The 14,195-nt window shown below is 29.7% G+C and overlaps 1 protein-coding gene across 1 annotated transcript in view; it reads left to right on the plus strand.

The window, feature by feature from the left end:
- The window catches only part of LOC117167303 (piwi-like protein Siwi), a 21,905-nt gene extending 10,118 nt beyond the window's left edge, over window positions 1–11,787 (plus strand). The window contains exons 6-11 of the mRNA XM_033352136.1: window positions 2,187–2,378; window positions 2,462–2,632; window positions 2,713–2,989; window positions 4,446–4,792; window positions 7,208–7,616; window positions 10,154–11,787. Coding sequence (XP_033208027.1) covers window positions 2,187–2,378; window positions 2,462–2,632; window positions 2,713–2,989; window positions 4,446–4,792; window positions 7,208–7,616; window positions 10,154–10,785 — 2,028 coding nt within the window. The 3' untranslated portion in view covers window positions 10,786–11,787. The remainder of the gene's footprint in view (window positions 1–2,186; window positions 2,379–2,461; window positions 2,633–2,712; window positions 2,990–4,445; window positions 4,793–7,207; window positions 7,617–10,153) is intronic.
- The last annotated feature ends 2,408 nt before the right edge of the window (window positions 11,788–14,195 follow it).

Consider the following 14,195-nt stretch of genomic DNA (forward strand, 5'->3'; position numbering starts at 1 on the left):
CGAGGCTTTTGCTGGATCGTCGTATTGATTCCTTTACAGACTGTAACCATCTATCTCACGGTTGTGAGACGTGGTTATGGCTGAAATTTTACCGCGATTTCGTTGGAAGCGGGTGCAATTTTTCAGATTAGCACTCGCTCCCGGCGAAATCCTGCGGTTGTCCTTATGACAAATTTTTAATTACATATATATATATATATATATATAAACTACGAAAATCTCACTTTTTATGCAAATTCACAGCTCGCAACAAAGGGTTTCAAGAGTACTAAAATCACGTTTCTTGACTTGAATTTTTGGCATGTTTGACAGCCTGCCGGTCAACTTTGGCACCACTCAGGAGCTGCTAGTCAAACTTTTTGGTAGTTGTTTGCACCTAAAAAATTATCCCCAATGGGTTTCAAGAGTACTAAAATGACGTTTTTTCACTAGAATTTTTGACATGTTTTACAGTCTGTTAGTTAACTTTGGCACCACTAAGGAGCTGCCAGTCAAACTTATTGTTAGTTTTTAACATCCAAACAATCATTCCCCGTGGGTTTGAAGAGTACTAAAACAACGTTTTTTTATTCGAATTTCCGACCATTTTAACGATTAATTTTTGCAAAATGCACCAACAGCTGTTAGTCAGTCAACGAGTTTCGAACTGTTGACATATGAAAACAAAAGAATCTGAAATTTTAGTGAGTATTCAAATGACGTCCATGGAATTGTCGCGACCTCCCGGAACTTTTGAAGACTAATAATATCTATATTTTCATAAAATACGTCCACGTGCACAAAGTGTGTGTGGGGGGGGGGGGGGGGGGGGGGGGGGGTGTCAAAAAGTGGTGAAAAATTGTCCACGTGGTATATGGATGGCCCCAGACCGATATTTTATGCATAAAAAAAGTGAGAACGTTCAAAAAATGTCGAGGTTCAGAAAAAAGATGAAATAATTTTCAGTGAAGTTCCTACCAAAATACAGTACCTAAACGTACTTTATTATACTCTAATACATTTTCCAAAGTTTCAGATCGATATTTTATTTACAAAAAAAGTTCTTCGGTTCAAAAAAAACGTTTAGTGAACTGAAAAAGTGAGGTCGATAATATAGGCATTTAGCTGTGTCACATGCCCTTAACAATTTTGTTGAAAATTCTTTTTTTTTAATTATTTTTTTTTTAAACTGAGAATTCAACTAAACTATTTTTTTTTGTAAACTCATCGTTTTTAGTTGACAAATATAACAAATATAACTGTTGGTTGAATGTTAAACCTTTATATTAAAAATGAATTTGTTTGTTGAAGATTCATCATTTCAATAGATCAGCAATTGATCATCTTTTTGGTTGAATATCAATTTTTGAAATAAAAATTAAACTATTCAATTTTTTGTTGATAAATGATCTATTTTAGTCAAAATTGCGCCCTTTTAGTTATAAAGATTAATCTCGTTGTTTGAAAATTCATCTTTTTGGTTAATAATTCAATAATTATAGATGAAGATTAATCATTTCAGTTTTAATTTGATTTTTTTGTTGTTAAAAATTGAACTATTCCAGTAGGAAGATTCATCATGTCAGTTAAACTTCATCACTTTATTTGAAAATACAACTTTATTTTTAATTCATTATTTAAAAACTGAAAACTGTAACTTTGTTTGAAAAGTATCTTTTTTAGTGAAAAATTCTAATTTTGTGTTCTAAAGGAATATTCTAGGTAAAACATTCATACTTTCAGTTAAATATTGACCTATTTCAGTTGAAGATTCATTATTTTAGTTTAAAAATTATGATTTCGGTTTAAACAAATTTTAACAGAAAATTAGTTTTTTTAAACTGAAAATTAGTTTTTGTTTTAACTGAAAATTTAACTATTCCATTTTTTGTTGAAAACTGTAATTTTTCAGTACAAAGTTCCACTATTCGGTGGAAAATTAATCTTTTTTTTTAGTTGAAACTTCAACTATTTGATTGAGATTGCATATATTTGGTTGAAAAATCGTATTTTTTATTGAAAATTAATCTTCTAGTTGAAAATGCAAATTTTTAAATTGAATTTAACATAGTACTATAAAAAATTAGACTTGGAAAAGTCTGGGATATCTGGGAAAACCTGGAATTGTCAGGGAATTTTCTTCAGGCTTTGATTAGACACCTTGATAACTTTCTTTGAGTATTTGATTAGATTTATTTTCCTTGTAGCCTATGGAGTTCACTGTCACTCATACAGAGGATGAAACAAAAACAATCAACATTAAAATCCGATTTGTGGCAGCGCTGCAAAATAAACTGGATTATGGATATTTCCAGTTGTTTAATCTCCTTTCCCGAAGAGGCTTGGAAAATTTGAAGTTAAAACTCTTTGGCAGAAATTACTACGATCCACAAGAAAGGGTATGTTTAAATTTCATTAAAAAGCAAGTTATTTTTATCAGTTCATCTTAGCTTTGTTAAAAATAAAACGTGTACTTGAATAGATCGAAGTTCCCGCCTACAAACTAGAAGTCTGGCCAGGGTACTTGACTAATATCCGGCAGCACGAAAGAGAGACGTTGATGTGCGTCGAAATAGTCGGAAAAGTAATGAGACAGGAAACGATTTATGATATCCTCGTTAGATGCCAGTCGAGAAGCGCAAGAGATTTCCAAGTACTAATCGTTTATGCTTTTTTTTTTGTCTATTTGTTTAAACTTGTTGTCCAGTACTTGTAAATTTACTGTACTTTTAGAGAAGTTTCAAAATGGAAGTGATAGGAACAGTTGTGTTAACAAATTACACAGACCGCACCTATCAGATTGATGACATCGATTTCAGTGTGACTCCTTCAGCTACTTTTGAAAAAGGCGGCCAAAAAGTTTCGTATGCTCAATACATGAAGGACCGTTATCAGGTCCAAGTGAGGAACATGATGCAGCCTATGCTTGTATCAAAGGCTAACGCCAGACAGCGGAGATCAGGAATGCCGGAATTAATTTACCTAATTCCAGAACTATGCCGCGCGACAGGTACCAGATATTTTTCATTGTTTAATTTAAAAATATTTACTTTAAAGGATTTGGCAATTTCAATCGGTGGAAAAGCATTTCTCAGGGTGGCCGCTGGACCGGGAAATTACAAGGAATTTATTTTTTGGCCAGGAAGTTTACAAAGTTTTAGAAAACAAATTTTCTCCAAGTTTGATTTCAACAGTTTAAAAAAATAATCAGTCGAATTTTTATCCTTTTCAATTATGATATCATTCAGTTCTTACAGTGCGTAATTCAAAAATCTTTCACTTACAAAATTTTTTATTTTGGATTTTAATTTTTAAATGTAAATTTTCCATTTTAAGAATTTTAAAATACAGTTTTAGTCTTCGAAAAGTAAAAAATTAGTGGCGTTTTAAATCAACAATTTGCTATGAAAAATATTTTTTGAGTTGATCCAATACAAATATAAATTATTCATAATTAAAGTAAAATTAAATTTTTTAAATCCATAAATAAAGGATTTTCTCAAATTTAAAATATTGTTTTAGCCTCAAATTAAAAATTTTTTAATTAAAAAAAACCAATTACTGAATATTTAAACATATTTTATTGTTGCAGTGGAAAAAATTTAATTTACAAGTATAATTGTTGAATGTTGATGTATAATAAATATTGAACACCTATCATTCCTAGAAAAAAATCGACTGAGTTAAGGGGGTATTTTGACGGTCTGAAATAACTAAAAAATTAATCAGAAATTTGAAATTATTTCAAATTATTTTAGACGAACTCTCTATTTCTACTAACAAAATCCGACTATTCGACCTACATTTTGGTTCAAATAGCCCTCGGTCTAATTTAAAATAAAATATAGATTTTTTCAGATTTCGAACAAAAAATGTAGAAGCTTTTTAACAATTTTGAAAGGTTTCAAAAGAATAAAAAATCATTTTCTTAAGATTCCTAGGAAAATTGAAATTTTACTTTTTATTTAAAACAAAAAAAAGTAATTTTAAGAGAATATTACAGAATTAAAAAAAAACTTTAGAAAGAATTCGTTTCATTATAAAATATGTTTAGAAGTTATGAACAAAATTTTAGAAATAATTGATAATTTGAGTAAATATAAAACAACATGTAGATGCTGAAAGATTTTGAAATAATCTCTTGAAGCCTCTAAGGATTTTTAAACTAATTAATATGAAAATAATTAATTTTTAACTTGAGAAATGTTCAGTTTATAACTTGTATATTTAATAATTTTTAATATTTCTCACTTAAAATTGCTTAAAATTATTTGAAGCTCAATTTTGATTACTTCAAATGCAAAAATGTGTAGCTTTAGAATTCGAATTTTTTTATTTCATTGACCGTAAAAAAGGTTTGCGGAACGGGAAATGACTGGGAATTTTCTGTGTGTGATAAAAAGTTCACCCTGATTTCTCAATTAAGAAATTTATCAATTAGATTTGTATTTTTCTTTTCACTCAAGGACTTAGTGATCAGATGCGAAACGACTTCCATCTGATGAAGGAAGTTGGACAGCACACTTGCTGCGAACCAGGCATCAGAATTAAGAGGCTTATAGCATTTAACCAAAGGCTGCTGAAAAATGAGAGGACTCAAGAACAATGGAAGCAGTGGGGCCTTTCTCTGGGAAAAGAGATTGTACAGGTAGATGGACGCGTCATGCCACCGGAAGAAATTGAGTTCGGAAGTAACTTGAAAGAACGTAACTCGGACTGGACCAGAGCAATGCAGTCGGCTAAACCAATCGTTTCGCAGGGAAGATTGGACCATTGGTATATCCTCCATCCCAGAAATTCTAGATGTATAGGGGTAAGAGCCACTACTCTACGTCTCGTGGTTTTATTTTTTGTCAAACTAAAGGTATTGTAACAGGGTGTTTACTCGCCGAGAAAAACCTGGAATTGGCAGTCAATTTTTATATGCATATAAAAAAAATTAAAATCTTAGGAATTCATTTTTTTTAATGTAATATAAAATTAAATGACAAAATTTTTCATTTGTAAACGTTACTTTATAGTACTGGGTGTATACTGACTTTAATTAATTTACCATTTTCAGTAATCTTTTATTCGCAATATTGAAATGTTAAATGTGCAGTATGCACTGCATTTTAAGTATAAAATAAATAATAATTTGCTTTAATTATTATTCAAATTCAGGGTCTTCAGGTTCAATTTAAAAAAATTATTAATTGTGTGCTTGATTTGTTGTGTTTTATAATGAATTTTCGAGAAGTGGAACACGGTGGCCGTTGGTCAAAAGCCGAAGTCTGATTGAAACCTTATAAACTATTTTGAATTTTTAAATAACTTTGAATTAATAGATTCATCATTAAAAGCTTTTATTACATTTAAAATTCCATTCAAATATTGTTTCAGTCTAAAATATTTCATCTTTAACCCATCTATCAGTTAATTTAAAACGAGCAAGTCAAATATTCAAACCTAAACAATTTGAAACTGGTTTGAAATATAAATCCTGGATTATTAAAATTTCAAAGAGTTAAATTAAAACTTTGAATGTTACCATTTTAATTGTTCTTTTTTTTTTAATTAATAATTTGTAATTGAATTTTTTTATTTTCTAACCAAAATTATCATTCAAAACAAAATTGAGATTTTGGCAAATTTCGAAAAAAACCTTTCAAGAATAGTGCAAGGTCAAAATATTTACAAATTTGCCAAAAAAGAATGTGGAAAGTTTTAAAGCCATTTTTTTAATTTTGAAGGGTTTTTTTAATTGTATGAAAAATTCAAATTCTTTTGAAAAATATTTAAACGTTTTGATAAAATTTCCAAAATAATTTGAGATTTTAAAAATAAAATTTAGATTCTTATATAAAAATTTGAAGCTGTTTAAAGCTTTTGAAAGCCACCTTGGTTGCTTAGAGCCTTAGGCGAAAGTATATCAAGCTTTCGATCTTTGTGTCGATACCCATGGAGATTTATCTATATACTTTTACCGAGGCATTGGTGGTTCGGAACCCACCTTAAACCGTAGTTCGCCTCGATCGAGGCTAATTATCTCCCAAGAAAGTTCATGGGAACATTTAAAATTATTTTTTATTCAATAAATAATAATTTTAAGAGAACATTTAAAAATACATCAAACTCTCGCCTTCAGTCCAGTTCAGGGGTTTCCTGAAAATAGCCTTGGGCAAAATCCGGAGGGATCCAATCGTAAACAGTCAGGTACGCCTGAATCGTTTCCAATTGGAATGCATAGTATTGCGCAATATACTCGACTGAGTACTTGCGCACCGTGGCCCTTTTGTAGCGAGAGTCGTAACTGTTTCTTGTCCCGCTCCCTGAGAAAATGCGTGTGCCAGCAGTTTTATGAAGGTTCTAAGGGAGGGGGGGGGGGTCTGAGTATTGAGTGTATTTCGAAACAAAAACCAATTTTAATTTAGTAAAAACAACTGAACCTTTTTTATTTGATGCTACTTCAGGGTGGCCGCTGGACCGGCAAATGACGGTGAATTTATTTTTTGAGCGGGAATTAAAAAAATGTATAGAAAAAATTGTAGTTTTTAAAGTAATCAGTTGATTTTTTTATCCCTTCAATTATGTCATTCAGTTTACAATGCGCAATTCGAAAATTCCATCTTGGATTTTAATTTTTAGGCGTATATTTTCAAGTCGAAGAATTTTAATATTTAGTTGCAAAGACTTGCAAAATAAAAAATTAGAAGCGTCTGAAATTTTTAAATTGAACTATATATTGAGGAATGACAAGTGAATAATAATTGATTTTACGAGACGTCTCGATTTTAGTCTAAAGTTTTTTTTAAAATTATTTTTTTATTATTGAGCGTTTGATTAAAACATTTTTTAATTAAAAGCTTCTTTAACTTCAATTTTAAATGTTTTGGATTCAAGAGTTGCACTTGAGTGCTTCAATTTGCAGTTCAGTTTTTATTACTTGAACAAAAAAGTTTTATTTTTCGAGTTCGAATTGAAGTGAAAAAATGTTGCGGCCGCGATTTTTTTTCTCTGATAACGGCTATAATGTTCAAAATATAATAGCGCACGTTCGATTGTTGCAAGAGAAAGCGTTGCCTAATAATTGGATGGCTCCGTATAAGAACAGTTAAACCTGGAAAACTATGGAATTATGAGTAAAGTTTTTTCCAGGATTTGAGTAGACACCCTGATTAAATTAAAAAATTGAGAAAAACTATTTTATTAGGCAGGTTTCACAATAACAAAAAATGTTTTATTTTAGGAACTGAAGGCTATGTTGCTCCAAGCCTCAAAGGGAATGAGGTTCACGATCGGGAAACCACAAGAGATAGCGTTGGAGAATGACAGCGCAGCTTCGTATGCAAGGGAAATCGAGAACATTATGAGTAAGAGCACGCCCCAGATGATCTTCTGTGTTGTTCCAAATTCCCAAGTGCCCAGGTATTCAACGATAAAGCAAAAATGCTGCGTCGATCGACCTGTTCCCTCCCAAGTTGTTCGTGAACAGAGTATCACGAAAAGAAATGCGCTATCTATAATGACAAACGTCGTCATTCAGATGAACTGCAAGATTGGCGGTGTCCCATGGAAGATTGCTTTACCCTCTAAAGACATGATGGTGATAGGATTCGATGTGTGTCACGATACTGCTAAGGATGGTTACGATTACGGTATGTTTTATATCCTTTAAAGTATTTCATAAAATTGGAATTTCAGATGAATAAAATGCATTGGATTCATCATTCTTTACAATCAAAACTGCAAGTTAGCCGCTCAAAGTTCATACCAATTTCTAAATTACCAATAATGCTAATACCGTATTCTGAACATTGGTAAATTAATTAGAAGTGTTTAGCATACTTAAAAAAATTTTAAATTAGCTGGTGTTTTATGACAAATCATTCTAAATTGTACAGTGTCAAAGAATAAAAAAGTTAGCCTTTAACATTTAAATATGTTCCTAATTCGAAGTGTTCAAAATTTTACAATCCAAATATACCATATTTATCATGGTTAGAATTCAGCAAAGAACATATTTTATTTGAAGGTCATGGAACAGAATTGTATTTTATTCATAAATAAATGCATTTATAATTACAAATGTGAAAAGCGAACAATTAAAAATGTAGGGCAACACAAATTTAACAGGGCCCCCCCCCCCCCCCCTCTCTCTCTCGCAATATATCTTATTTGAATCACATGGAAAATTCTCTGAAATTAGTAAGTGTATAGGAACTATAAGAACCGTTGTTCGATTTACGTATACAAAATTATTCTATTAAAAATTAGAATGTGCTTAAAGTCTCTAATAAATACTTAAAGCTGGCACATGTTAAAAGATGCTAAAAGTGTGGAAACCGTAACCAGAAGTTGTTCTCCAATATAAAATTGGAACAGTTAAAAAATATATAATGCCGTGATTTGGAAGAACACCGTTAACTGTAAATTGAAGAAGTCACCTGAAAGCAGTTAACGGTAGGCGGCTCAGGGGACTTATCCGAAATGCAGTTAACGGTGTTCTTCCAAATCACGGCAGTATAGTAATTTTTAAAGGAAGTATTTGCAGTATTTTTAATTTAAATGTGCAAAGTTGAATAATTTAAAAAATATAATATTCTCATTGTACCAAATGCATTGTTAAATGTTTTCAAACTAAACTATTTAGGATTTCAGTAAAACTAAGCTAAAGCTTTGTTCGCTAAAGTGATAAAAATTGTTATTTTTTTTAATGTCCAATATTTTAGGTGCTCAAACTGAATTATTATAAATTTGAGATCAAGGACATTGAAGAGTGTAGTTTAAAATTTATATTAAAAATAATAATTAAGGACGGAATGAAAAGTCTTAGTAATAAATATTTATTACATTACTGAATATGAGAACGATTTTAAACATAAAAATGTTTTGTTTGACAAGTTTTATTTTTTGTCTGACTTTTATATTGCCGCGAATGGTTTTCCAACGACTTTATAGATCCATTTTTTCTAAATAAATTCTTTGATGGCAGACATTATTAAAAAAGTATATAACGTTATTTAAAATATCACATTTCTTATAAAAGAAATTGTTTATTCTTTCCTGTATTTAGATAAAATGTTTAATGTTTTTCCTATTGACCTTCTTTATCGTGAAAAAATGACCCTATTTCCCCTTTTTGAGCTTTTGCAGTTTGTTTAAATGTCTTAAATAAACATTGTAAAACCTAAGCGTTTTTTAGTTTGACATTGTCGATTCTCGGAATTTCAATCTTCAATTTATTCGTTTTTGAGTTCTCAAGTATTAAGTGGCCAGGGTTTTTTTTTGAGACTGTCCAAAATTTATTCCCAAAGTTTTAACAAAAATTAGTTGAATTGTTTAAATAGCAATTTAACCCTTATTATTTGTAGAAAAAATTTGAGCAATTTTAAGAGGTATTTAGAAGTTTTAAAAAGATTCAAAATTATTTAAACCAAGTGTGTGTCGACGAAATTCGGCTATTCGAACCGAAATTTCTGTGCAAATAGCCACAGCCTAATTTAAAACAAAATGTCGATTTTTGCAGACTTAAAAAAAAATTTTAAATGTTATAAGAATTGTGAAAGGCTTCATAAAAATAAAAATATTTTCGTAAGATTCCTAGGAAAATATAAAATAATTGATCATTTTGGAATATTATTTTAAAAGAATATTGAAAAAGATTTTAAAAATTGTTAAAACAGAATCTGGAAGATTTTAAGATTTTTTTTATTTGCAGGAGTTTCTAAAAATTGTAGGTCTAATTTTAGAAGTGTTCAGTTTAATAAATTTAATTTTTCACTTTTTAACGTCTAGTTAAAAATTACTTCATTAGTTCAATTTCAAGCTATCCTAGTTTTAAAATGTCCAATTAAGTTTTATTATGTTTGAATTTTAAATTAGGCACGTACTAAATTACGAAAATTTCAACTATTAATGCTTTCAATTTGAAGTAAATTGAATCTAAAAGTTATAAAGTTAAATTCTTTCGGAAGTATAAATGCGATTCAAAATTAAATTGTCTAATTCAAGTTTTGAAAACCACAAAACTTTACGAATAGATTTAAAATTAGAAGGGCTTAAATTTGTATGTTTCACATTATTTCATGTCATGGAAAGTGAAATTCAATGTGACAACATAATTGGCCACCATGAACAAATAAAAACCCGCAAACTCTACCCTTGACTAACTATTTTCTCTTTCAAATTCTAGGGGCTGTGGTGGCATCTATCAATCCAGACTGCACCAAATACTACAGCTCAGTGATTCCTCACAAAAAGGGCGAAGAAATCTGCAATATGCTCGCCGAGCACATTATTGATGCCCTTAAGAGCTATCATAAAGCAAACGGTAAATACCCTTCACGTATCTTTATGTACAGAGATGGTGTTGGAGAGGGCCAACTCAACCAGGTCTACAAAGTAGAAGTACAAAAAGTTTTGGGCCTGCTGAAGAATTTCTGCGCTTCAAAGTTGACCTACGTCATCGTCACGAAGCGGATTAGTACCCGCTTCTTTTGCAACGGAAAAAATCCAGATGCTGGAACAGTTCTTGATGACGTGATAACCGATCCCGACAAGTACGACTTTTTCCTCGTCTCGGCCAAAGCCACTGTGGGCACCATCACTCCAACTTCCTACAACATTATTTACGACGACAATCGATTGACGCCGGAACAATTGCAGCGTTTTACTTTCAAGTTGACGCATCTGTATTTTAACACAAGTAAGACTGTCAGGGTGCCGGCACCCTGCCATTATGCCCATAAGCTCGCATTTTTGGTCAGTCAGTTTATCCATCGCAAGCCAAGTGAAAGTCTCTCAGAGTTGCTCTACTTTTTGTAAAGTAGCACTAAATCCTAATTACGTAGGTTTACGTATTGCAAAGACATTATTATTTTATATTTGATTCGTTTCTATTTTATTTTTTTTATCAATTCAGAAAGTGAGTGGACCAACAGTTGCAGAACTAATTGTTAATTGTTCTTTTTCAGTTAAATTTCAATTATTCGAATTATAAGTTTTATTTGTAATCTGTTTGCGACAGCAGTTTGCAATATGTAGTTATTACTTTAGCGCTTGAATCTCGTCAATCTTATTGGATTCCATGCGTCAAATGAAGTTTATTATCGAATTTTATATAACGCAAGCATGATTTGCGCGTATAATGATACTGCTAAGAGTATTATGGGGTTATAATTTCACTCTACGCATGCGCATTCGCTGTTGAGTCCTCCTGTCGTATAAACGGCCACTTTCAGATCTAAAAAGACGCTGATAAAACGCGTAAATCATGCCTTGTAAACGTCTCTTTACCCTCGCATGTTTGCAGTGTTCACGCTCGGGTAAAAAGGCTAAATTTACCTCCTAGGTACACAATGTACTATTTTTATTCTGTTATGTTAAAAGAATGTAGTCGTCACGACTTATCTCGTTCATTATTTAATTCGTTTTTTTTTATCAGTTGATATTATGTTGGCCCTAACTAAATAAAATTGTTTTAAAAAAACTTAAAGTTTTTGGCTCTAGGGTCCAATAAAATGGAATAAAATTACTTTGCCTTAAACGTTTCTACACACATTTCAGACCATTTTTGGACATTCGTTTTTTTTATATATAATTTTTTTATTGTGTGTTCAATTTTAAACGTTTTTATCTGCCCAAATTTGGAGGTTATGTGAATTTATATATGTAAGACTGCATAAATGTAAGTGCGACTGATTTTAATTTTAAATAGTTCTACATGTCACGTTCATGGGCTTCCAAATTTGGACGCTTTCATTCACGAGTGTAAATTGGTGTAAATTACATTAAGTGTTACGACGTAATAAACGTATTTTCTATAACTGTTTTATGACATATTTTTTCTTCCCTTGATTCTTTTACCGGACTGAAATCGTTTATATAGTGTGAAATTATTTTTGGGGTGTAACTGATTAACAAAATAAGATTGAATCGTCCCAAGTTTAAATCCTTATAATTGAACAATTCATTTTTGAAAATTAGATGGTTTCATATTTTAAATAAGCGTACAGACATGTAAAATTGCGGATTTGTAACATTACACCAGGCAAATTGACTATTAAATATGTTAAATTATCATGTTAAAAAATTTCATTGTAACTCAATTCCAAGATTGCTACATGACCTGCAAGTCTTCAGATTTTTAAAAAGATTGATTCAATTTTACTAATTTTAACTTACGCATTGTAAAATGTGCAAAGAAAATAGCAAGGATCGCTTGACCGGGAAATAACAGTGAATTAATTTTTTGACTGGAAATTTAAAAAATTTTTAGAACTTTTTGTTCTAAATAATTAGTTGAATTGTTATCTTTTTCAATTCTGATATCATTCAGTTTATAATGTGACATTTTAAAACCTTTTACTTCATAAAGTTTCCATTTTTATCTTTTAGCGTGCATTTTAATTTAAAGAATTGCAAAATGCAGTCTTGAACAATTGAAAATTAAAAGCGTTTTAAGTTGAAAATTTGGGATAAAAAAAATTTTTTGAACTGTAATTATAAATACATTATTTTTTAAAAAAATCTGTACTTAATGTATTAAAAAGTGAACAAGAATTGATTTGATAAAACGATTTTAAAGCCGTTCAAAATTTAAGAATTTCCAGATTTTACGTTAAAACTTATTGTTTTAAAAGTAGAAGTAATTAAAGGCTTTTATGAAGTTTAAAATATTTTTTTAGTCTAAAATATTCAATTTTTTTAGTCCATTCGATTTGGTATTTTTTAATGAAGAAATGAACAGCTATTTAATATTTCGCAATATTTTACTGGTCATTTGAAACTAGTAAATTGAAACCAAATACATAAAATAAGAAATTTGAAACTGCATTATTTGACGTAAGCCTTAAATATTTAAAATTTAGATGAGCTTTTAAACGTTGTACGTTACAATTTTAATTTTTCTACTTTAAAAATGTTTATTTTGTTAGTGAAATTGTTGAATTTAGAGATGTAAATAACAATGGAACACTTCTTATTTGTAGCAAAAATTTGAAATGATTTATAATAATTTAAAGGAAGTGAGTGTATCGACAAAATTAGAAATTTCGGTGCGATTAGCCACAGCCTAAGTTTAAACAAAAATGTAGGTTTTTGCAATTTTCAAATACAAAATTTAGAAGTTTTTTCAATTTTGTGAAAGGTTTAAAAAATATTCTCTGAAGATTCCTAGGAAAACTGAAAATGATGTTTCATTATGAATAATTATTTTAAACATAATATTTAAAAAGATTTCCAAATTTGTGAAAAGGGAATTTGGAATACTTTAAAGAATTTTTTTTAATTTCCAGAATTTTCAAAAAATTGTTGGAATAGTTCGATAAATATCTTAAAATGAATCGAATTTTTCCTACAATTTTGAGAAAATCTTGCACATTTTAAGATTTCCGTCAAATCTGCCAGATGCTTTTTTGACAATTTTGAAATCTTTAAAAATCTTATAAATAATTTCTCTACATGAGAAATCATTTTCAATTTTCCAAGGAATCTTAAGAAAATGTTTTTATTCTTTTGAAGTCTTTCACAATTCTTGAAAAGTTGTCAAATTCTTTAATTGAAATCTACACTAATCTACATTTTGTTTTAGATTAGGCTGTGGCTATTAGAACCGAAATCTTGGTACGGAATAGCTGAAGTTTGTGGGTACGTTAACCTCGTTTAAATTATATGATTTTATTTAAAATGTTTAGAATTTCTTACGAAATTTCAAAAATTAATTTTAAATTTGAAATAATTCAAAAACACTTCTAGATTTTTAAATAAAATTTTGAAGTTTTTCAAGGATTTTTAAACGATCTCAAGTGAAAATAATTTAACTTCTAATTTAAGAAGTGTGCAGTAAAAAAATATATATTTTTTAATTTTTAATGTTTCTAGTTTAAAATAATTTTTAAAAATTTAAAGTTCATTGATAGATTGTTTAATTTAGAAAAGTTTAAATGATAAAGTGGATTTATATTTTAGGTACTGAAATTCAATCTTTGAATTCTATAATTTATAAAAATTAAAAACTCTAAATTTTCCTGTTTATCTGATTTTCATTTAAAATGGTTCAATTCCAAAGTGTTTGTATGAATTTTCATTTTAGACGTGTAAATTATTGAGCATTTGAATGTAACATTTTTAAAACCGGTACACTGCTTTTCAACGGCCAATAACTAAGACTATTCGACACTAGAAAAAATTGAGACACATATATTTTTATTGCTTAAGATCTCCTCTTTCCGACG

The sequence above is a fragment of the Belonocnema kinseyi genome, chromosome 2 (genome assembly GCF_010883055.1).
Source record: "Belonocnema kinseyi isolate 2016_QV_RU_SX_M_011 chromosome 2, B_treatae_v1, whole genome shotgun sequence".
In the NCBI taxonomy this organism is placed as follows: Eukaryota; Metazoa; Arthropoda; class Insecta; order Hymenoptera; family Cynipidae; genus Belonocnema; species Belonocnema kinseyi.